At 43.3% G+C, this 23,641-nt stretch overlaps 2 protein-coding genes across 2 annotated transcripts; both read left to right on the top strand.

Moving 5' to 3' along the window:
• The first annotated feature begins 1,345 nt into the window (after window positions 1-1,345).
• On the top strand, window positions 1,346-5,376 carry fgf9 (fibroblast growth factor 9). The gene is made up of 4 exons (XM_036974557.2): window positions 1,346-1,609; window positions 3,490-3,621; window positions 3,870-3,973; window positions 4,087-5,376. Exons 1-4 carry the CDS (start codon window positions 1,456-1,458, stop codon window positions 4,267-4,269), a joined length of 573 nt encoding a protein of 190 aa, XP_036830452.1. The 5' UTR covers window positions 1,346-1,455; the 3' UTR covers window positions 4,270-5,376.
• A 1,782-nt stretch (window positions 5,377-7,158) lies between these two features.
• tmprss3a (transmembrane serine protease 3a) lies at window positions 7,159-13,680 on the top strand. Its single transcript, XM_021583046.3, has 13 exons — window positions 7,159-7,227; window positions 7,693-7,927; window positions 9,087-9,191; window positions 9,422-9,538; window positions 9,703-9,826; window positions 9,990-10,115; window positions 10,250-10,296; window positions 10,380-10,545; window positions 10,756-10,925; window positions 11,474-11,569; window positions 11,704-11,846; window positions 12,025-12,174; window positions 12,716-13,680. The coding sequence occupies exons 1-13, from the start codon at window positions 7,159-7,161 to the stop codon at window positions 12,758-12,760; spliced, it is 1,593 nt and encodes a 530-aa protein (XP_021438721.1). The 3' UTR covers window positions 12,761-13,680.
• The last annotated feature ends 9,961 nt before the right edge of the window (window positions 13,681-23,641 follow it).

Genomic DNA, 23,641 nt, shown 5'->3' with positions numbered 1-23,641 from the left:
ACACGTAATAACCAGCCTAAATGCACTTAATCACACTCTCTCTCTCTCTGTATTTGATTGCAGACCAGCACAGACCAGTGATTAGGCCTGCCATGCAATCTCACCGATACTGTAGGGTACAGTAGCCTTACGCATGTCTGGTGGGCAGAGAATGAGGATGAGTTTTTATTTCGTTTTTATCTGATAAAGCCCTCAAACTCAACTCTGGACCTCGAAGCTAGTTCCACTGCATTTTTCTAATCAGGGACCGATTAAGAACTGGGACACCCGGTGTGTGCAATTAATTATCAGGTAGAAGAGAAAACCAGCAGGCTCCGGACCTCGTAGATTAAGTGTTGAGTACCCCTGTGATAAAGCATGCATATGTTTTGTCAGAAGCAATATTGTTGTTTATTATAATGCCTATGTGTCTTAGAATTTCCAACACTGTATGTCAAAAGACTGTCAAAGACACACACGCATACCCAAACAACAACGTCATTAGGTTTATCTGTCTCTGTACTTTTCCCTGATAAACTTATTCAAAATAATGATAGTATACCAACTCAAATCAGGTTAGTGTTACAGCATTCTAATGGTATATCTTTTACAACAAAACTCTTCATCAGGTTAATCTGTATTTGAACAATTAGTGACATGGGAAGGGCATGTACTGTAAGTCTAACCAGGGCCACCTCTCAAAAGAGACATAGAGCAAAGTGTATATTATAAATGTGATGGCATACGGACAGTGGTGTGTGTGTGTGTGTGTGTGTGTGCAGTGTCAAAGCAAAGTGAGAGGGGAGGAAGTGGATAGGGCAGAGAGAAGGCACACTGACCATGAGGAGCAGGGGTGTTTATTTTGACTGGAGTACATCTCGTTCAGCAGCATTGGTTGGAGGAGGATTAGGAAAAGTATCAAGGGTTGGGTGCACTTTGACAGCCGCAACACCACAACTTGACTGGTGGGTCTGGTGACAGGAGTGGGTCGAATGGAAGGACTGTGTTCTTAACTTCACTGTATTAGCCTTTGCAGTCAACATGGCAGAATGGAACTGGTGCCCATTGATTTGTATCTAACAGACCAGGGTTCAAGTACTATTTCAAATATCGCAATTACTTTCACATACATTCAAAGTAAGTACTCAGATCTATTTTTATTTGAATAGACAAGTAGTTGAATGTTTCAATGTATTTGGAAATACACTTGGAGAGTATTTGAAAATAGTCAAATACACTGACTCAAATACACTCCCATGCATGTTACCCAGGTATTTGAAAATAGTATTTGAAATAAGTATTAGAAAATAATCTCAAATACATTTTGGTAGACTATTTGGTTTTTACAAATAACCATTCACTCAAATAAAAGTTATTGTTTTGGGCTGAGTATATCATAATCAAATACACAGAGAAAAGTATTTGACATAACAGATACTCAAATACACATGTATTTGAACCCAGGTCTGGCATCTAATGCTGATCACTATGGATGCTCACCTGCTGTTCCCGTGTCTGATGATGCTACGGGCTATGTGTATGGATTATCACTGTGCAGATGCAAATGAAGACCAGGGCAATCAACTGCGAGTCCTCTGGAGGTTGTCAATGAAAGACCCAAAGCAGAAAGGTGAGAACAACATGAGATGAAATGTTGTGTCTTCTTGCATCATGCTGATATAATATTACTAGGGCCCAGAGGTTTTCCTATAAACTGTTGGCCCTACATACTGTAACATAATGACCTCCCAACCGGCTGCTGGTGTTTGTTGGATGTTTGTTCATTAGGAAGTTAAAGGTAAAAAAAAACACCTGTTGTGAAGTTCCTATGCCAGACCGCTTTAAACTGTTGTGACTGAGGTTCTGGCAGCTCCTGACAGACGTGCGGCTCTGGCAGCTCCTGACAGACGTGCGGCTCTGGCAGCTCCTGACAGACGGGCAGCTCTGGCAGCTCCGGACAGACGGGTGAACTTGGAGGGAGGAGACGGAAAGACAGCCTGGTGCGTGGGGCTGCCACAGGACCCACCAGGCTGGGGAGACCTACAGGAGGCCTGGTGCATGGGGGAGGCACCGGATGGACCTGGCTGTGGGGGAGCACTGGAGCTCTGGTGCGCAGCCTTGGCACCACTCCTCCAGGCTGGATGCCCACTTTAGCCCGGACCCTCTTGAGTGCAGGCACAGGTTGAACCGGGCTGTGGGTGAGCACTGGAGCTCTGGTGCATACCACTCGCACCTCTCCCTTAGGCTCAATACCCACATTCGCCCGGCACGGGCGGAGCGCAGGCATAGGACGCACTGCACCGTCCCAGCGCCCCGGAGACACAGCACGCAGAGCCGGCGCAGGATACCCTGGGCCAAAACGGCGTACCGGAGACCAAACACGCTGGGCCGGCACAATATGCCCTGGCTGGATGCCCACTCTCGCATGGCACTTGTGGGGGGCTGGCCTATAGCGCACCGGGCTATGAGCGCGTACTGGCGACACCGTGCGCTTGACAGCATAACACGGTGCCTGACCAGTACTGCGCTTCTTCCGGTAAGAACGGGGAGTTGGCTCAGGTCTATCGCCTGACTCCGCCAATCTCCCCGTATGCCTCCCCCAAAAACGTTTTGGGGGATGCCTCTCGTGCCTGTTTTGCTGCCTTGCCTCATATCGCCGCCGCTCAGCTCTCGCTGCCTCCAGATCTTCCTTGGGGTGGCGATATTCCCCAGCCTGTGCCCAGGGTCCCTTGCCTTCCAGTATCTCCTCTCAAGTCCAGGAGTCCAGAACCCTCTGCTCCTGGTTACCACGCTGCTTGGTCCTTTTTTGGTGGGTAGTTCTGTAACGGTTTTCCTCCTCTTCTGAGGAGGAGTAGGAAAGATCAGACCAATGTGCAGCGTGGTAAGTGTCCATATTTTAATTAAATGTAACCGAACACTGAATACAAAAGAACAAGAGAAATGAATGAAAACCGAAACAGTTCTGTATGGTTAAACACAGACACAGAAAACAACTACCCACAAATCATAGTGGGAAAACAGGCTGCCTAAGTATGGTTCTCAATCAGAGACAACGATTGACAGCTGCCTCTGATTGGGAACCATACCAGACCAAAATCAGAAATACAAAACATAGAACAAAAACATAGAATGCCCACCCCAACTCACGCCCTGACCAAACTAAAACAGAGACATAAAAAAGGAACTAAGGTCAGGATGTGACAAGACCTTTAGTTCCACTGATAAGATGCACATGTCCACAGTTTTATTTCTTACACCCACGCTCTTTCTCTCTCTCTCTCTCTCTCTCTCTCTCTCTCTCTCTCTCTCTCTCTCTCTCTCGCTCCCCCTCTCTCTCTCTCTCTCTCTCTCTCTCTCTCTCTCGCTCTCTCCCTCTCTCTCTCTCTCCCTCTCTCTCTCGCTCACCCTCTATCTATCTCTCTCTCTCGCACCCCCTCTATCTATCTCTCTCTCTTTCTCTTTCTCTCTCTCTCTCTCTCTCTCTCTCTCGCTCTCTCTCTCTCTCTGCAGGTGTGCCACCTCCTCATCCAATCAGAGGATTGGTCAAACAACAGCTGCTGTACTGCCGTGTTGGGATAGGATACCATCTCCAGGTCCTGTCCAATGGAACTATAGGAGGAGTGCATGAACCAACTGAACATAGTAAGTTATGCTGAACTCCCTTTAATTGATGACAACAATATACAGTATATCAGTTGTTCTGTATATCCGTTGTGTCAAAGGAACTGTCCATTTCAGAGAACAGATTTGAAACAGACCTGGAAGCCCTTGATGTAAGATCATTAACCTGTTGCATGTGTGTGTGTGTGTGTGTGTGTGTGTGTGTGTGTGTGTGTGTGTGTGTGTCACTCTGCGTTAGACTGTATCTCACCATCCCTTGCATCCTGCAGGCTTGCTGAAGGTGTTTGCCATGAAGCGTGGTGTTGTGGGCATCAGAGGCATCAAGACTGGCTTGTATATCTGTATGAGCCAAGAGGGCATCGCACACGGAGCAGTGAGTACAATTGAGTACATCTAACATGACTCTAACGTGACTGTTACAAATGGGGTATAGTAATGCAATAAAGACATTTGCTTTTCTGATCATATCATCTTGTCCACCCGCAGGTACAGTTCTCATCTGAATGTCTGTTCAAGGAGAGCCTGGAGGAGAACCACTACACCACCTTTTCCTCCCTGTCTCATCCAGGCATCTACTTGGCCCTGTCCCATAAAGGAGAGGCCAAGAGGGGGACCAGCGTTGGGAGACTCCAGCCCTGCACACACTTCCTCCCTCGCAGAGCTCCATAAGTAACCCCTGTGCAACCCTTTTACAACCTTTCTACAACCAATGACCCCAACCCAGGGGTCACAACTGTAACTGTGAGGAGAATCCTGTAAATCCCTACAACGTTGAAATGACCCAAACCGTTGGGCATTTCACCCTTTTACCCAGCGTGACTGATATACCTGAAATGACATTGGAAACAGTGTAGCAACTGAAGAAAAGCAAATTGACATATAATGGTAGACTAACTCTAAGGGTCAACACACACACGCACGGTCCTTGTGATGCTCTGTTAGCATAATTGGATGTAACTGGACTGGACTGGATTTCGAACATCTGTTCGAAATATGAGGATATTTTTGGACAAAAATATTAGTTTTTTAAATCTACAATTTCAGTCAGATTGAGTTGTGGTCATTACACTTGCCTTTTTTTTCAACTTTTCACATTATTCATTATATTTATCAGGGTTGGCCCTAGCCTTTTGGGGGCCCTAAGCGGGATTTGTTTGGGGGGCCCCCCACCTCACGGGCAAAACATTTTAGTGGCCCCCCTCATGATGTTTGAAAGAAAAGTGATGGTGGTTGAAATGTTCATTTCCTGCAATTCTACACATTTTGCCATCAGAAGTAGAGAACATGTTACCAAATGTTGCCATTTTATTTTTTTAAATTATGTAATTCTATACATTTTGAGAGAACAAAATAGCAGTTTTACAGCACATTTCCTGAATATCTACCCATTTTTCCATGACTTATGCCATGTTGATAATATCTGAGTGAGTGTGACTAACAAAATCAATGTGGGCCCCCTGGAGGTCAGGGCCCCTGGACACCTTCACTGCCTGCCTGGTCAGTATTCATCCATGATTACTAAGTTAGATAGCTGGCTAGACAAACTTACCAATCAAAACATTTTTGTGACTGTCATAACAGACATAACAAGAGAAAAACTGCTGATGTACAACCCAATTTTGGGGGTTTTGGGAAAGGCAGCCCTATGCGACCACTTATGTTGCATATGCCTGCAGCCAGCCCTGATATTTATTACAATCTACTACTGTATGAATATACACTTCCCTCTGTATGTATTTGGACAGTGTTGCAAAAATAAATATTTGTTTGGTTCTATACTCCAGCAAAAAATGTCACCCCCCCACACACACACACTTAAAAAGTAGTCAGAAGTTTAGTATTTTGGTCCCATATTCCTAGCACGCAATGACTTCATCAAGCTTGTGACTACAAACTCGTTGAATGCATTTACAGTTGGTTTCAGTTGTGTTTTACTTTATGTTTTTGCCCAATAGGAACTGAATGGTGAATGATGACTGCAGTAATTTAATTCTATGTGAGAAGATACAGTAAGATAATTCTGAACATTTCTACATTTCTAAATCTGAGGTCTTGGCTGATTTCTTTTGATATTACCATGATGTCAAGCAAAGAGGCACTGAATTTGAAGGTAGGCCTTGAAATACATCCACAGGTACACCTCCAATTAACTCAAATGATGTCAATTAGCCTATCAGAAGCTTCTAAAGCCATGACATAATTTTCTGGAATTTTCCAAGCTGTTTAAATGCACAGTCAACTTAGTGTATGTACACTTCTGACCCACTGGAATTGTGATACAGTGAATTATAAGTGAAATAATCTGTATGTAAACCATTTTTGGAAAAATGATTTGTGTCATGCACAAAGTAGATGTCCTAACTGACTTGCCAAAACTATAGTTTGTTAACAAGACATTTGTGGAGTGGTTGAAAAACGAGTTTTAATGACTCCAACCTAAGTGTATGTACATAGGGAAGTGTACATATACATAGGTTATGAGGTCTATTCCTCTACTTATTCTACACACACTCTGACCCCCGCCCTCTACCCCTCTCTCTCAGGGACTGATGCACACCTCACTGAATAAGACATACGTGCTTGCCAGAGAGACGTGGTGAGGAGAGATAGATTCACCACCCAGGATTTCAAGTCACCTCAGACCTCTCACTGGACCTCCAATATGAGAGAAAGATTCCACCACAATACGCAATAAAAATAACAAATTTACTTGGTGTCGGTTTCTGTTCATTTATTGTCATATTCCTTCTTCATTCTCGTTCTTTTTATTTTTTACTACGTCTGACAAATGTATTATTATTTAAAGCCATATTAATACACTGATCATGACTTAATGATAAATTATTAATAAGAGTGACTATATATTTGTTGGAGATTACTTTTCTGTTAACATCTGAGTGATCTACACCCTATAGACTAACAGACTGTCAGCTGGCCGTTATGTTCGGTCTAGATTGTAAGGACAGGTGACCACGTCACCCCCTATTTCCGTGTCCTGTGGTCCGGTACAGGGAGAGACACACACCCCGTGCCACGTGTAACCTTACCCCTGGAGGGGGAGGCTTGGGATCATTTGATCCCCTCGCTGAGTGGCAGGCCTCTTCGATCAGAACTCGCCTGCTCAGGTGTCCCTTTGTGTCTGAGCGGTGAGCGTGGGTTCAGGCAAGGCAGTAGATATAAGACCTCCCATTAAGGGAGAGAGAAAGGGATCGAACTGTGTTTTCATTTGGTATCAGGATTGGAAGAAAAAGACTCGATGGTGGAGAGGATCAAGATAATTACTACCGGCATCTAATGGTCACTAGGTTGGCCAGAAAAGTAGCTGGTCATCTTAGCGGCAATCTACAGATTGGTTTTCTCAAGCCTTTCTTCTCTTATCTATTTGGGTCTTCACCTTTTCACCTCTTTTCTTTTGTCTTTCATCTTGTCTATTCTGTACTTTGCGCTCCCATCCGTCTTTCTTCTCCTCTTTCTCCTCCGCTCTTTCATTCCATGCCGTGTTTCTGTCAACTGCTCTGAGATGGACTGTACAATAGATGACAGGGTGTGAGCGGAGACATGGCAGACCAAGAGAACACTGAGGAGCTAGCAGCTCCTGCTGCTGAGGAGAGCACAGCCACTGTCACGGTAAGAGTCTTACCAGCCTGTGTGTGTCCATGGTTAGTATAGTGAATAGTTACCTACTTCAGTTCAGATAAGTGAATGAGCTTAGTCCTACACTCTTACAAAAAAAGGTTATATCTAGAACCTAAAATGGTTCTTCTACTGTCTCCATAGGAGAACCCTTTGAAGAGCCCTTTTTGGTTCCAGGTAGAACCAATTTGAGTTCCATGTAAAACCCTTTCCATAGAGGGTTCTAGCTGGAACCAAAAAAAGTTATCCTATGGGGACAGCCGAAGAACCCTTTTGGAACCCTTTTTTCTAAGTGTGTATGCATGTTCAGAAATTACTTCCGATTATGTTAAAGTTATATTAGCAAGCCACATGGTCAAGAGCTTTGTCTTACATGTCTATGTTAGCTATTCACGTGGCTCTATACTATTGGTCGATGAGTAGTATAAGCGTTGGGTCAATATCCATATCATCCCATAGGCCACTGAGGCCGAGCAGACAGACACATGGAGGATAGAGGTGGTGTCTGTGACTGATGACGACCTTCCGACGGTCGATACCCCGACCACATTGAATGTCAGTCCCCTCGACAGCCCCAATGACACCCCTCTACCCGACACTGCCAAACCTGAACCCACCACTGAGCCCAAAGCCCCGCCCCCTGCCCCACCAAGTCCAGCCATGCCAGTCACTAAGGTCCAGCCTTTCATGAATGGTAAGAGACTGGGACTCCTTTACCTGTACATTTGCTGAGTGGGAGATGTAATAGGTAAGAGTTCACCATTGTGGGTTATAGGATTCTATGCCGACATTTGAATGAACATGGAAAAAGTGTTCCAAAATTGTTATTTGCGGAGGGTGTTCAACCAAGAACAATTTTGATCAGAAGAACCCATTTTGGAAGACAAGGGTTCTTGTAAGGCAAAGGGTTCTATCTAGAACCTCTAGAAACATAAGAAACGTTTTAGGAAGAAAGGGTTCTTTGATGATTCTTTGGAAAGCAAGAAGGATTATTTGAAAAGCAAGAAGGGTTCTACATAGAACCATATATAACATTTCCCGTTATGATCAATTGCAGGGAGATTTTCATAATTGTTTGTTTTACTGTAATATTTGTGTTATATTTGCATGTACATTGATTGGTTGATACATTTTATGCTATACGAAGACAATTAATATACCGTTTTCTAAACTAATCCAATCTGTCAGTCATTGGATTTATTGCACCTGTTACTGAGTTGGTTGTTCCAGTTTAGATGATTGAGTTGGTCTCAGTATTCAATCTTCGGTACACTGGCAGTCATTCTGAATGCAGGTTGCGGGTGACTAACAATTCCACTTGTTGGATATCCTAACTCTGGCTGGATTCCAATTACACATCACTTTGCAAGCCAGCATAATGTGACTTGCAGGCCTGATTTGGCCTGTAAACCAGGACATTCCTAACACCACTGTGTTATGGTATAACTAGGCCCTCAAAGAAAGGCCTTATGTTAAATGCAATGTATTGTCTTAAATAATTACATTTTAAAGGCTAATAAGTGTGGTAGAACTGTTTATAGAGGGTTCTAGGAAGAACCTTCCAGAGATAAAATGGTTATTGGTAGAACCCTTCATAGAGGTTTAAAAGCAGAACCCTACATAGAGGGATCTAGGTAGAACTATATACAGGGGGTTCTTTGAAGAACCCTACATAGAGGGTTCTAAGACAGAACCCTCTGCAAAGGGTTCTACCCAGCACCAAAAAGAGTTCCCCAATGGGGACAAACCGAAGAACCCTGTATGTTTATACTAAACACATTTTTCTCTAAGAGTGTAGTGGTTGGCCCTGGAAGGCTCTTTAAATTCTAAATTCCTTTGTCATGATCCCTCAGAGGAGAAGACATGGTGTGGCCGGTTGGTGGCTCGCAGGATGGAGCTGCTGATCGGAGCATCGGTCCTCATGGTGGTTATTCTCACGCTGGGCATTGGGTTGGGAGGTGAGCACTAACGAACATAGTCCATTTGTAATTAATTAATTGTACCACTTTCCTCAGCTCTTTAAATAATGAATGCACCCTATCCAGTTATACAATTTGGGTCCCATCCTGCTTTAAAGTCAGTCATTGCCTGGAACCCCGGTTGCACAGTAAAGACAGAAACAAAGTGTTGTTGCCTGGTGTCAGTTTACAACCAACAGCATGTTAAGGGGTGTTTCATGTCTCCACAGTGGGTCTTAGCTGTGTGGGTAAGTTCCGCTGTGGTACGTCTTCTCGCTGCATCAGTGGCTCAGCGCAGTGTGACGGGGTGATGGACTGTGAGAATGGGGAGGACGAGCTTAGCTGTGGTGAGCAGAGCTAATGTTTTATCTCAACATACACAAGGACAAGCACACATTAGACTATTGAGACGCAGCTGGTCAAGGGACTCATTCAGTAAAATCCTATATTCCTCACTCTCTCTACCTATGTCTCTGCTTCTGTCTCCTTCTCGGCCTGACTGTTTGTACAGTGCGTTTGAGTGGAAAGAGTTCAGTGCTCCAGGTGCTGAGTGGAGGTGTGTGGAGGACTGTCTGCTCTGAAGACTGGAACTCTGCTCTGGGCCTTTCTGCCTGCAAGCAGCTGGGCTACTCCAGGTACGACTGGGGTATTTAACATGATATGCGTTACTGGCCTTCTTGAACCCTCTTTTTCATTGCGCTTGTGTGTTCCAGGATAGAGCTTGCCTTGTGATAATAGATTTATTTTCGGAGGGTGTTTCTGATTAATTGCCAATAACTTATTCTATTCACCCCTCAGGTATGTGGAGTCCCGCTCCCTCCCCCTCTCTGCTATAGAGCAGGACTTCCAGCATAACCTGGTGTCAATCAACCTGAGCCAGTCGGGCCAACAGGCCATCAAGATTCACAACGCCACCAGCCTCAGGTAGCCCACTGTCACCACACCAGAACAAGAGAGTTGATAGGGACTGCTGCTGAATTATTTTTCAATCAATATTCTGACCATCTCTGTCTTCTGCTCTCTCTTCGTCTTGCTCACCATTTCCTCTCTTTCTCCAGTAAGACTCAATGCAGCTCAGGGACGGTGACCACAATCAAATGCCTGGGTGAGTGGATATTTAAGGAAGTGGGAAACTATACACAAAGGTAATACTAGTATTGTAAGCGCATACTGTACGTGTGTCTGCAGAGTGCGGCTCCAGACCCCAGTTCAGCAGTCGTATTGTTGGGGGTAACGTATCAGCACTGGGCCAGTTCCCCTGGCAGGTGAGCCTACACTTCCAGAGTGAACACTTGTGTGGAGGCTCTGTCGTAGCAGACAGCTGGATACTGACAGCTGCACACTGCGTGTATGGGTGAGTCGAAAGTGAATAAACACACACACACACAGAATCATATGCAACACACACACACACACACACACACACACACACACACACACACACACACACACACACACACACTCACACACACACACACACACACACACACACACACACACACACACACACACACACACACACACACACAATCCAACACATCTCATACTGTTCCTCCTTTCTCAGGTTTGCGTTCCCCTCACTGTGGGCAGTGCATGTAGGGTTGACAGAGCAGCCGGTGAATGGGGCTCAGGCTCTGGCAGTACAGAAGATTATTTACCATGGCCGCTACCGGCCCAAAGCTCTAGACTATGACATCGCTCTGATGAAGCTGGCTGAGCCACTCACCTTTAACGGTAGGTAGGGACCCCTCTGTCTTTTAACATACTGTACATCTCTGATCTCCCTCTGTTTGTCTTTATGAATGGAGGGAGGGATGGAGGCAGGTGCGAGGCTCATAGTATATCCTATGCTTTGTTTCTATAACTATTGTTTTATCCACCTTAATCATCTCCCTCCATTCCTCATTTTCTCACACTGTCCACTCTTTCTTCTCACCCCGATACACCCCGTCTTCTCTCTGGTCACCTGGCTGTCTCTCTCTCAGGTTTCCCGGGCTCTGACAGCAAAATGTAATTTATGTGTATGGTCTGTCTGTGGGTGAGCCTTGTGGCTCACCCACACCCCTACTACTCTTGTTTTCCTGCAGTCCTGCATCTCTACTCTAGCTCACTTTTAATTATTGAATGTGTTGTTTTCTCGCCATTTGTTATTTGCTCCAGGAATAAGAATCAGGTCAATTGTAGATTGTCTCAGTGAACTCTTACTTTATCACTATTTTTAACCCAGGTGATTCTGGGAAGTGTAGTTTGTTTCTGTGACCTGTCCTCCTTTCCTGCTTCAGGTCTAGTGGAGCCCATCTGCCTACCTAACTTTGGGGAGGACTTTGAGGATGGGACTATGTGTTGGATTTCAGGCTGGGGGGCCACTTCAGATGGGGGTGAGTCTAGGGTGTTAAGCATCTCACATGCTGTTTCTCTATTCACACTAGTAGTCAGTCTAGGAGTCATATAGTTTTAAATGTTCTTCTTTGTAAATGCATACTTTGTCTGAGTGTAGTCTGCTCTTTGCCAGGTGACGCTAGTGATTCGTTGCTCTCTGCCCGGGTCCCGCTCATCTCCTCTAAGGCGTGCAGCACGCCAGGCGTCTACCAGGGCTACATCTCCCCCGGGATGATCTGTGCAGGTTACCTGGAGGGAGGAACAGACTCCTGCCAGGTACTGTAAGCTGATGGTGGTGAGCCTTGGTATAGAGTGATACCTTTTGTGATTGTGTAAGTCTCCATGGGTTAAATATACATGTGCTGATATGTTTTCCCTGCTGTTAAAATATTAGCTGTGTCTAGGGCCTTTCTGTGTGAGCCTGGGGTTTTACTGTTGTGTTTGTGGCCCCCAGGGAGACAGCGGGGGACCTCTGGCATGTGAGGACTCAGTGTGGAAATTGGTGGGGGCCACTAGCTGGGGCCAGGGCTGTGCTGATAGGAACAAGCCTGGGGTCTACACCCGCGTCACCCAATCCCTGAAGTGGATCCACCAACAGATGGAGGTTAGGAAGGGGAGCAGGGGTTGGGGATTGGGGCTGGCAGTGATTGATGAGCAAGTATTTTAGGGTTTATGAGAAGGGCCAAGAGTTTTGTTCTGACCGATAAAACTTCTTATCATGGGGTGCCATTTATCATGGGAGTTAGTGGAGAGAGAGCCAGAGAGTTTGAATGAATGAATGAATGAATGAGTGAATGAATGAATGAGGACGTAATTCCTCAGTGTGTGTCCAACAAAGCAGAGATGATTACAACCGAACAGCAGTACTGTGCCTCCCCTCCCCCAAATCCAGCAGCTGGCTGTACAGTAGAGTACAGGGTTGCGTTCAGATATGAAATATGACATGCCTCTCTGACACAGAGAGGGAGAAATCATTTCAGCTCTATTCATCACAGTTGTGTCTGCAACATTCAGTGTGTTCACTCTTGTGAACGTTACCCAGTGCTTACGCTATGCTTCCTCACGGACACCTAGTGGAGATGAAGTATAACTCAAACCCGTGTCAATGTTTCTCTTCTCCTGTGTCTGTGTTTCTACATCTCTAGAAAGAAGAGGAGCTGAACCCCTCGGAAGTTAGTACGGACAACTGAATTAGTAGAGAAGTCTTTTTATACATGCTACTTCTATCAAAAGTTTATAATATTGTACATTGCCTGGGACTTAAGAGTACTGCCAACGAACCAAATGCTGAATGTGTAGCACAGGCCAGGGTTGGATGGCCTAACAGTGACAGCAGCCCTCACAGGACAGGCAAGGGCAAACCACCCCCCAGAACAAGACACCGTAACCTTATAGACATGTTGGATGCTCAGAAAAGGCTAGAAAAGCACCTGGATCAGAGTACGGTAGAGTATAGTACAATAAACCTTTGTCAGTTTGTATCCTACATGGCTACAACCAAGCACAATGAAGGCAGTGGCACATTCAACAGTAGAGGTAAGGCATTGTTTATTCCAAAATAACAAGCTCTAAGGCAAACAGAGAAAAGTGAACAACAGTAGAAAACAAGCGACAGCGATGGTAGAGATGTGAGAGACAGAGTGTGCAGCTGAGACCCACCTGAACCCGAACCAGAAACACTCAGTGGGGATCTAAGTGCATCTCAGGTTGTCTGAATGACATCACAAGATAAGAGGGAAAATTTGATGGAAACTATACAGTACGTTGGGGCAGCTTTTCCCAACAACAAAGGCCCTGACTTGGGCAATGATATTAGAATAGAAGATGGAGAGTTCAGAAAACATTCTTAAAACTGTCCCTAGATCAGCCAGAGTACAAGTCCTCCAGTCCTTCTCAAACAGAGGACCAGCCTGTGAGGACCAGACCTGTGAGTTCTGAGGATCCCAACTGCTCTCTCCACTTTTAATACAATCATATGTATGCGTACATAAATAAAGATTAACGTGTGTAAAATATAGTTTTTAGACTGTGATCTACTTTGTACTGTTGATCTGACTGCCTAAGTACTATTTCAGTTCCTCGTGATTGTGTTATAATAAACATTGTGCATTTGAAAGAGTGACGTCTGTGCTATTATTATAAAGGATTTACAAAGTGTTACATACTGTGTACACTGTGGCAAAACTGGACATGTTTGTATAATATCAGGGTACTGCAATCAATTAGCTGTACAAGACCAAGTATATCTCAGTATATTTGAATTTAAACCCCAACTGTGATTGATAATGTAACATATTACTATGTCGTAGCTACTGTAAGTCAGTGAACTGCTGTTTAGCGTCCTTTGACTAATTTAACTATGGGTTAGTTAGGCTTTCTGTGCTTCTTGGCTATAGTTAAAGGGATAGTTAACCCAAATGACAAAATTACGTATTGATTTCCTGATCTTGTAAGCAGTCTATGGACAGAAATCCATGTAAGCAGTCTGTAAGCAGTCTAGGTGTGACAGCAATCCATGTAAGCAGTCTGTAAGCAGTCTAGGTGTGACAGCAATCCATGTAAAAAGTCTGTAAGCAGTCTAGGTGTGACAGCAATCCATGCTTTGGTGTTGTTTACCTGGCCAGCATTACAAATGTAGCATTTGTGGCACAAATCAAATGCAAATCAGTGGTACCTATAGCATTTTCGCACCTCATGTCCAAATCATCCTAAAGTATCTAAAAATGTATTGTGTAACTCAATGTTACTTATAGATGATTTTTACATGAAGTGCATCATTGCTGATATACTGTAGGTAACATTGACTTGCATTGGATTTGTGCCACGAATGCTAAAAGTTAGCATTTGAAACAGTGGTCAGATTAACAAAACCAAAGCATGGATTACTCTCATACCTTGTCCATCGTTTTTAAAGGGTAAGGAAACCCATAAGTAATTTTGTAGTTTCAAAGTAACATAAATAAATATTTTTCGTATCTTTTGTTAAAACCAATTGACATATCAATTTGTTTCTTATTTGTCGTCTTCAATATTTAGAAAACTTAAATGGACCATGGAAAACAGGGCCGCTAACTTTAATAACAAACCTTTTATACATAAATATGTCATACAAAACAAGAGAACATAAAACAAACAACACATACTTCTCATGTTTGTATATAAAAATCTAGTTTCTTATTTTTTTCTCATGGGGCCCATATGGCCATGTGTAAGCCTTGGAGTCAGTCATAATCAGAGTGGGCACATTGTGTGTGTGTGTGTGTGTGTTTGTGTGTGTGTGTGTGTGTGTGTGTGTGTGTGTGTGTGTGTGTGTGTGTGTGTGTGTGTGTGTGTGTGTGTGTGCGTGTGTGTGTCTGTGTGTGCGTGTGTGTGCGTGTGTGTGTGTGTGTGTGTGTGTGTGTGTGTGTGTGTGTGTGTGTGTGTGTGTGTGTGTGCGTGTTAGTGTGCGTGCGTGCGTGTGTGTGCCCACAAGATGCAATTGAGTTAGTCATCATGCCAAGTTGTTGATTGGCTTAAGCTTGAAATAAGTCCTATTAGCTACACGTAGAGTGAGATAATTATCCTGTTTACCAGCAGCATCCTCCTCGCCAGCAAGTTGATCCATCTGACCTAACACATAGATAAAATGTGTCTGTAGACTAGACTATTACCTAACAACAATTATTCTGGTTACTGACTGGGATCTGAATTACCACTTGCGAAGTAGGCCTAACTGTCTTTTAAATACATTTTGATACAGTTAAACGTACTTTTAAATACAACAAGCATCGATTTGTGTCATGTACAATTTACACATGAGCCAGGGATTGTGTGTCTGTGTTATCAGTTGAACTCCTAATATTTACTGAAAAATTCATAACTTGTAGCATTTATCATGTCAAGAGGCACAGTTGGTTATTTAGATGGGATCAGAGAAGGGTAGACTAGTTAGTTTTAAATAGAATTCATACTCAATAGGCAGTTATGGTTGTATCCAGCAGAGGGAAGCACATGCAATGTTAAAATTGTATTTTCGGCTTCAAGAGACGTTTCAAAAGAACCTCAATAACAGCTTCAAGTAATGTGCCTATGCTTCATTCTGATGGTTCAAAACTGATAAGACAAAGATATCATACATTTTCTAATAGGCCTACTTTTCTGGCAGTGTTAGAAAAATTACCCAATTGTCATACTTGAGTAAAAGTAAAGATACCTTAAAAGAAAATGACTCAAGTAAAAGTGAGTCACCCAGTAAAATACTACCTGACTACAAGTCTAAAAGTATTTGGTTATAAATGTACTTAAGTATCAAAAGTAAATGTAATTGCTAAAATATACTTCTGTATCAAAAGTAAAAGTATAAATCATTTAAAATTCCTTATATACCAGATGGCATGGTTTTCTTGATTTTAAATTTATGGATAGCTAGTGACACTCTTCAACACGAATGCATAATTTACAAACGAAGCATTTGTGTTTAGTGAGTCTGCCAGATCAGTGGCGGTAGGGATGACCGGGGATGTTCTCTTGATAAGTGTGTGTATTAGATCATTTTCCTGTCCTGCTAAGCATTCAAAATTGACTTTTGGGTGTCAGGGAAAATGTATGGAGTAAAAAGTACATTAATTTGTTTAGGAATGTAGTGGAGTAAAAGTAAAGGTTGTCAAAAATATCATTAGTAAAGTAAAGTATAGATACCACAAAAAATGACTTAAGTAGTACTTTAAAGTATTTTTACTTAAGTACCTAACACCACTGATTTCTGGGCACATTGCTTGAATCTGTTTTATAAAAATGGTAAAGATCCTGATGATTCCATGTTTTCCTCAAAATCCAAGGCTACAGTGTGTGTGTGATTGTGTTATTATAATGTGATTTGATACAGATACTGCCCCAGGATAATTGGTGGATGGGGACCCACTCCAACAGGAAGTGACAGTACAGTACTTGTGCCCTTAAGAAATAACTACCCATGTAGACTCATCAAATCAATTTTTGTCACTAAAACTTTCTCATTGGTTTTTCCATTGTGGTTGACTCATAGAGAATAAGGTTTGACAGCACTCATATGGTAATAGGCTACTGTACCAGCACAGCTTGATTGGTATCACAAAGGACCCATATTTCCATTCCACCATTGTGACACAATACCACCCCTAGTTTCCCCAAATCTTTATGACCATCTGAGTTTAGTCATCTTGTTATTTTAATGTTAAAGTTCGCAATTCCTATGGTGACAAAGCTGACCTGTTTACTGACGTTCTCACTTCTCCCCAATTCTGACCTTTACTTGACAGCCAAGATAAGTGAGAAGCATTCAGACACAGGACTTGGACTCAAAAATGAATTTATGTTTGTCAGCCTATGCCGATCGCTCACACATCCTCTATTTACTGTGATGTGATTTTGTCCCCTCTTATACTATTTTTACAAATGAAATTGGTTCAAATCAATTCCCACTGTATTCTTCCATCCTAATAAGGTTGAAAACAGTCTGTTCAGCCTGCTCTCATAGACTAGACGTAACATACTAAACACTCAAATTAGAATGACATGTTATTACATTTGGTATGCTCACATAAGACTGAAGGTACTGTATCTTCCAACAAATAACCCGAACGTCTAGCAACTCAAAGGTTGCTTGCTTGAATCTCATCACAGACAACTTTAGCATTTTCTCTAATTAGTTACTTTGCAACCACTTATTACTTTTTAGATACTTTGCAACTACTTAGCGTGTAGCTAAACCTTTCCCTAACCGTAACATGAACCATTTAACCTAACTCCTAATTCTATGGCTAGGGGCAGTATTGAGTAGCTTGGATGAATAAGGTGCCCAGAGTAAACTGCCTCTTACTCAGTCCCAGTTGCTAATATATACATATTATTAGTATATTTGGATAGAAAACACTCTGAAGTTTCTAAAACTGTTTGAATGATATCTGTGAGTATAACAGAACTCATATGGCAGGCAAAAACATGAGAAAAAAATCCAACCAGGAAGTGGGAAATCTGAGGTTGGTCGTTTTTCAACTCATTCCCTATTGAAGATACAGTGGGATTTTGGTCATGTTGCACTTCCTAAGGCTTCCACGAGATGTCAAAAGTCTTTAGAACGTTGTTTGATGCTTCTACTGTGAAGTGGGGGAGAATGACAGGGGAATGAATCAGAGGTCTGCCAGAATGCCTTGAGCTCGTGACGCTTGTTCACGTTCCATTACATGTCTACAGACAAAGGAATTCTCCGGTTGGAACATTATTGAAGATTTATGTTAAAAACATCCTAAAGATTGATTCTATACTTCGTTTGACATGTTTCTTCAAACTGTAACGGAACTCTTTGGCTTTTCGTCTGCTCCTAGTGAACGCGCTTCGTGACTTTGGATTTGTTTACCAAACGCGCTAACAAAAGGAGCTATTTGGACGTAAATTATGTACATTATCGAACAAAACAAACATTTATTGTGGAACTGGGATTCCTGGGAGTGCATTCATTCATTCTCATCAAAGGTAAGTTAATATTTATAATGTTATATCTGACTTCTGTTGACTGCACAATGTGGCGGATATCTTTTTGGCTTGTTTGAGCGCCAAACTCAGATTATTTCATGGTTTGCTTTTTCCGTAAAGCTTTTTTGAAATCTGACACAGCGGTTGCATTAAGGAGAAGTGTATCTAAAGTTCCATGTTGTAACGGTTCTCCTCATCATCTGAGGAAGAGTAGTCAAGATCGGACCAATGCGCAGTGTGGAATGTGTCCATGTTAATATTTAATAAATCAACTGAACACTGAATAACAAAACAACAAAGAGAGTGAACGAAACAGTCCTGTAAGGTGCAAACACACAAAACAGAAAACAACTACCCACAAATCAAGTGGGAAAAACAGGCTACCTAAATATGGTTCTCAATCAGAGACAACGATTGACAGCTGACACTGATTGAGGACCATACCAGGCCAAACACATAGAAAACCAAAACTAGAACACATAGAATTCCCACCCCAACTCACACCCTGACCAACCTAAACAAGAAATATAACAAAGAAACTAAGGTCAGGACATGACACATGTATAACACTTGTTTTTTCATCAACATTTATGATGAGTATTTCTGTAAATTGATGTGGCTCTCTGCAAAATCACCGGATGTTTTGGAACTAGTGAACATAACACGCCAATGTATACTGAGATTTTTTGATATAAATATGTACTTCATCTAACAAAACATACATGTATTGTGTAGCATGAAGTCCTATGAGTGTCATCTGATGAAGATCATCAAAGGTTAGTGATTAATTCTATCTCTATTTCTGATTTTTGTGACCTCTCTATTTGGCTGGAAAAATGACTGTGTTTTTCTGTGACTTGGCTCTGACCTAACATAACTGTTTGTGGTGCTTGAAATTTGAAATTGGACACTGTGGTGGGATTATCAAGAAGTGTATCTTCAAAATGGTTTGAAATACTTCTATGTTTGAGGAATTTTAATTATGGGATTTCTGTTGTTTTGAATTTGGCGCCCTGCACTTTCACTGGCTGTTGTCATATCGATCCCGTTAGCGGGATCTCAGCCCTAAGAAGTTCCCTAACCCCTAGCCTAGCTAACATTAGCCACCTAGTTAATGTTAGAGTTAGATACCAAGCTAACATTAGCCACAACAAGTTGAAATTTGTAACACATCATACATATTGTACTTTCATAACATATTGTACAAATTGCAATTCTTAACATATCAAACTAATTGTAATTCATAACATATCATACCAAATGGATGATGGACATCCACAACTTAATACATACCCTACAAAATGTAACATACCATACTAAATGGAGGGAGACAGATTTTTAAAAAATGTGCTCCTTACAGATGTCAAGTAATTCAAAGGCACAATTAAGACTTGTCTCTTCCAGTACAATGGAGGCTGGTCTCTGTTGAGGCAATGGTGCTTTCCTCTCTGCAGCTGATTGTGTTCACCAACCAACAGACATCTGTCTTCCCTGGAGCCCCATCTGCACTCTCTCTGTAGCTTCATCACCTTGAAAGGCGATTGTTGTAACACTCACAAATTAGTATTTTTCAATCATTTCTCACCTCCACTCCTCTCTCCTGTTGAGTAATAACACAGCTCTAATATGACAAAGATCCATACAGTGGGGAGAACAAGTATTTGATACACTGCCGATTTTGCAGGTTTTCCTACTTACAAAGCATGTAGAGGTCTGTAATTTTTAACATAGGTACACTTCAACTGTGAGAGACGGAATCTAAAACAAAAATTCAGAAAATCACATTGTATGATTTTTAGTAATTAATTTGCATTTTATTGCATGACATAAGTATTTGATCACCTACCAACCAGTAAGAATTCTGGCTCTCACAGACCTGTTAGTTTTTCTTTAAGAAGCCCTCCTGTTCTCCACTCATTACCTGTATTAACTGCACCTGTTTTAACCTGTTACCTGTATAAAAGACACCTGTCCACACACTCAATCAAACAGACTCCAACCTCTACACAATGGCAAAGACCAGAGAGCTGTGTTAGGAAATCAGGGTAAAATTGTAGACCTGCACAAGGCTGGGATGGGCTAAAGGACAATAGGCAAGCAAATTGGTGAGAAGGCAACAACTGTTGGCGCAATTATTATAAAATGTAAGAAGTTCAAGATGACGGTCAATCACCCTCGGTCTGGGACTCCATGCAAGATCTCACCTAGTGGGGCATCAATGATCATGAGGAAGGTGAGGGATCAGCCCAGAACTACACGGCAGGACCTGGTCAATGATCTGAAGAGAGCTGGGACCACAGTCTCAAAGAAAACCATTAGTAACGAACTATGCCGTCATGGATTAAAATCCTGCAGCGCACACAAGGTCCCCCTGCTCAAGCCAGCGCATGTCCAGGCCCGTCCGAAGTTTGCCAATGACCATCTGGATGATCAAGAGGAGGAATGGGAGAAGGTCATGTGGTCTGATGAGACAAAAATAGAGCCTTTTGGTCTAAACTCCACTCGCCGTGTTTGGAGGAAGGAGAAGGATGAATACAACCCCATGAACACCAACCCTACCGTGAAGCATGGAGGTGGAAACATCATTCTTTGGGGATGCTTTTCTGCAAAGGGGACAGGACGACTGCACTATATTGAGGGGAGGATGGATGGGGCCATGTATCGTGAGATCTTGGCCAACAACCTCCTTCCCTCAGTAAGAGCATTGAACATGGGTCGTGGCTGGGTCTTCCAGGACCCGAAACACACAGCCAGGGCAACTAAGGAGTGGCTCCGTAAGAAGCATCTCAAGGTCCTGGAGTGGCCTAGTCAGTCTCCAGACCTGAACCCAATAGAACATCTTTGGAGGGAGCTGAAACTCCTTATTGCCCAGCGACAGCCCCGAAACCTGAAGGATCTGGAGAAGGTGCCATGCGAGAGTAGGCATTCAGCCAGGGCGTGTTGTGCCAGCCCAGCGGGTTTGGTCTCCGGTACGCCATTTCGGTCCAGGGTATCCTGCACCGGCGCTGCGTGCTGTGTCTCCATGGCGCTGGGAGGGTGCAGTGCGTTCTATGCCTGCGCTCCGCCCGTGCCGGGTATTGAGTATTGAGCCGAAGGGAGAGCCGAAGGGAGAGGTGCGAGTGGTATGCACCAGAGCTCCAGTGCTTACCCACAGCCCGGTTCAACCTGTGCCTGCACTCGAGAGGGTCCGGGCTAAAGTGGGCATCCAGCCTGGAGGAGTGGTGCCAAGGCTGCGCACCAGAGCTCCAGTGCTCCCCCACAGCCAGGTCCATCCGGTGCCTCCTCCATGCACCAGGCCTCCTGTAGGTCTCCCCAGCCTGGTGGGCCCTGTGGCAGCCCCATGCACCAGGCTGTCTCTCTGTCTCCTCCCTACAGGTGCTCCCGCCTGTCCAGCACTGCCAGAGCCTTCCTCCTGCTCAGCGCTGCCAGAGTCTCCCGCCTGTCCGGCGCTGCCGGAGTCGTCCTTCACTCTGGCGCTGCCGGAGTTTCCCGCCTGTCCGGCGCTGCCGGAATCTCCCGTCCATTCGGGACCCGTGGCTTGGGTCCCAAGTCCGAGGTCGGTGGCGAGGGTCGCCGTTTTTAAGAGGCCACGGAGGCTGATAAGGCGGCGGAGAAAATGGGTGAAGTGGGGTCCACGTCCCGCGCCAGAGCCGCCATTGCGGATAGACACCCACCTTGACCCTCCCCTATAGGTTCAGGTTTTGCGGCCGAAGTCCGCACCTTAGGGGGGAGGGGGGGTACTATCACGTTCTGACCTTAGTTCCTTTGTTTTGTCTGTTTTGGTATGGTCAGGGCGTGAGTTGGGGTGGGCAGTCTATGTTTGTTTTTCTATGTTGGTTTCTGTGTTCGGCCTAGTATGGTTCTCAATCAGAGGCAGGTGTCGTTAGTTGTCTCTGATTGAGAATCATACTTAGGTAGCTTTTTTCCACCTGTCTTTCGTGGGTGTTTATTTTCTGTCTTTGTATATGTCGCCAGACAGGACTGTTTTGGTTTTCATTGATTCACGTTTATTGTTTTGTTCCAGTGTTCTGTTCAGTTTGATTCATTAAATATTACATCATGAACACTTACCACACTGCAAATTGGTCCTCCGATCCTTCTCGCTACTCCTCCTCAGAAGAGGAGGACGAGATCTGTTACACACGGTTGCATCTTAATTCGGGGTTAGCCTTGCTACAAAGTCCAACTCCGTTCAATTACAAATAAGATTTGTCAAGCAAGAGGATAGATGCTGTAGTTTAGACGTTCTTGAAATTCTGTAAATATAACAACTAAAACATTATGTATGGAGAACCTCTACCCCCAGTTTTACAGAAGATAAACAGTGATCCGTTGTCTTCCTATCTCTGTAGGCCTAGATTCTTGTTATCTCTTTCCAGGTTAATACTGCAGCCTTTTGAGAGTGCAGGCCACTATGGCAAAGCCACTAGTATAATTGGAAAAAGAGACTGCACGAAACTTCAAACCGAGACAAGACACAAATTCAGTAGTGTAAAGTACTTAAGTAAAAATACTTTAAAGTACTACTTAAGTACATTTTTGGGGTGTCTGTACTTTACTTTACTATTTATATTTTTGACAACTTTAACTTTTACTCCACTACAATCCTAAAGAAAATAATGTACTTTTTACTCCATACATTTTCCCTGACACCCAAAAGTACTCATACATTTTTGAATGCTTAGCAGGACAAGAAAATAGTCCAATTCACGCACTTATCAAGAGAACATCCCTGGTCAACCCTACTACCTCTGCTATGGCAGAGTGCCCCTGAATATCCCCTGAATATCCGTGAATTTAAAAAACAAGATAATCGTCCCATCTGTTTTGCCTAATATAAGCAATTTGAAATGATTTATACTTGTACTTTTGCGTTTGATGCTTAAGTATATTTTTGCAGTTACATTTACTTTTGATTCTTAAGTATATTTAAAACCAAATACTTTTAGACTTTTACTAAAGTCATAATTTACTGGGTGTCTTTCACTTTTACTTGAGTCATTTTCTATTAAGGTATCTTTACTTTTACTTAAGTATGACAATTGGATACTTTTTGCACCACTGCACAAATTCAACAACACTCAACCTTATCTCTACTCAAACAGGCTCATTTACTGACTCAAGCACACATCCTCATACTCACAGAAGTTGTACCAGATGTCTTTGTCCCAGGACTGCACAATAACACATCAGTCATGATAGTCTCACAGTATGACAGGTATGGATTTTGCATCCTGAGGTGACTCGCAACCCGAAGAGCTCTATATCACCAGAGATCATTGTCATGTACTGGGTGTCCATAGTTATCAGAGTGTCATTGATTTTGTGGAGATGTGGTTAACTCCTGTTATTTTTCTCCATGGCCTAATTAAAGATTCAGAAGGGACCTTGTCTCTGTGTTGATGTTGTGTCCCAGTGGGTGGTGTAATTCTGCTAACAGACAGGAAAAGGCCCTGTGTCAACCAGGATGCTGAGGTGGCACTTCAATGCTGGCATCCATACAGACGAGGGTCGCTTCCTTCATCTGACCGCTGTGAGTTAACTGTACCCCCATCTTTAGGACTCCACACGACCTGTAAATG

Source organism: Oncorhynchus mykiss, chromosome 3 (genome assembly GCF_057628025.1).
Source record: "Oncorhynchus mykiss isolate SJ-2025 chromosome 3, ASM5762802v1, whole genome shotgun sequence".
NCBI lineage: Eukaryota > Metazoa > Chordata > Actinopteri > Salmoniformes > Salmonidae > Oncorhynchus > Oncorhynchus mykiss.
Note: the sequence above shows the minus strand (reverse complement) of the source record. Positions and strands in the feature narration are given on the sequence as shown.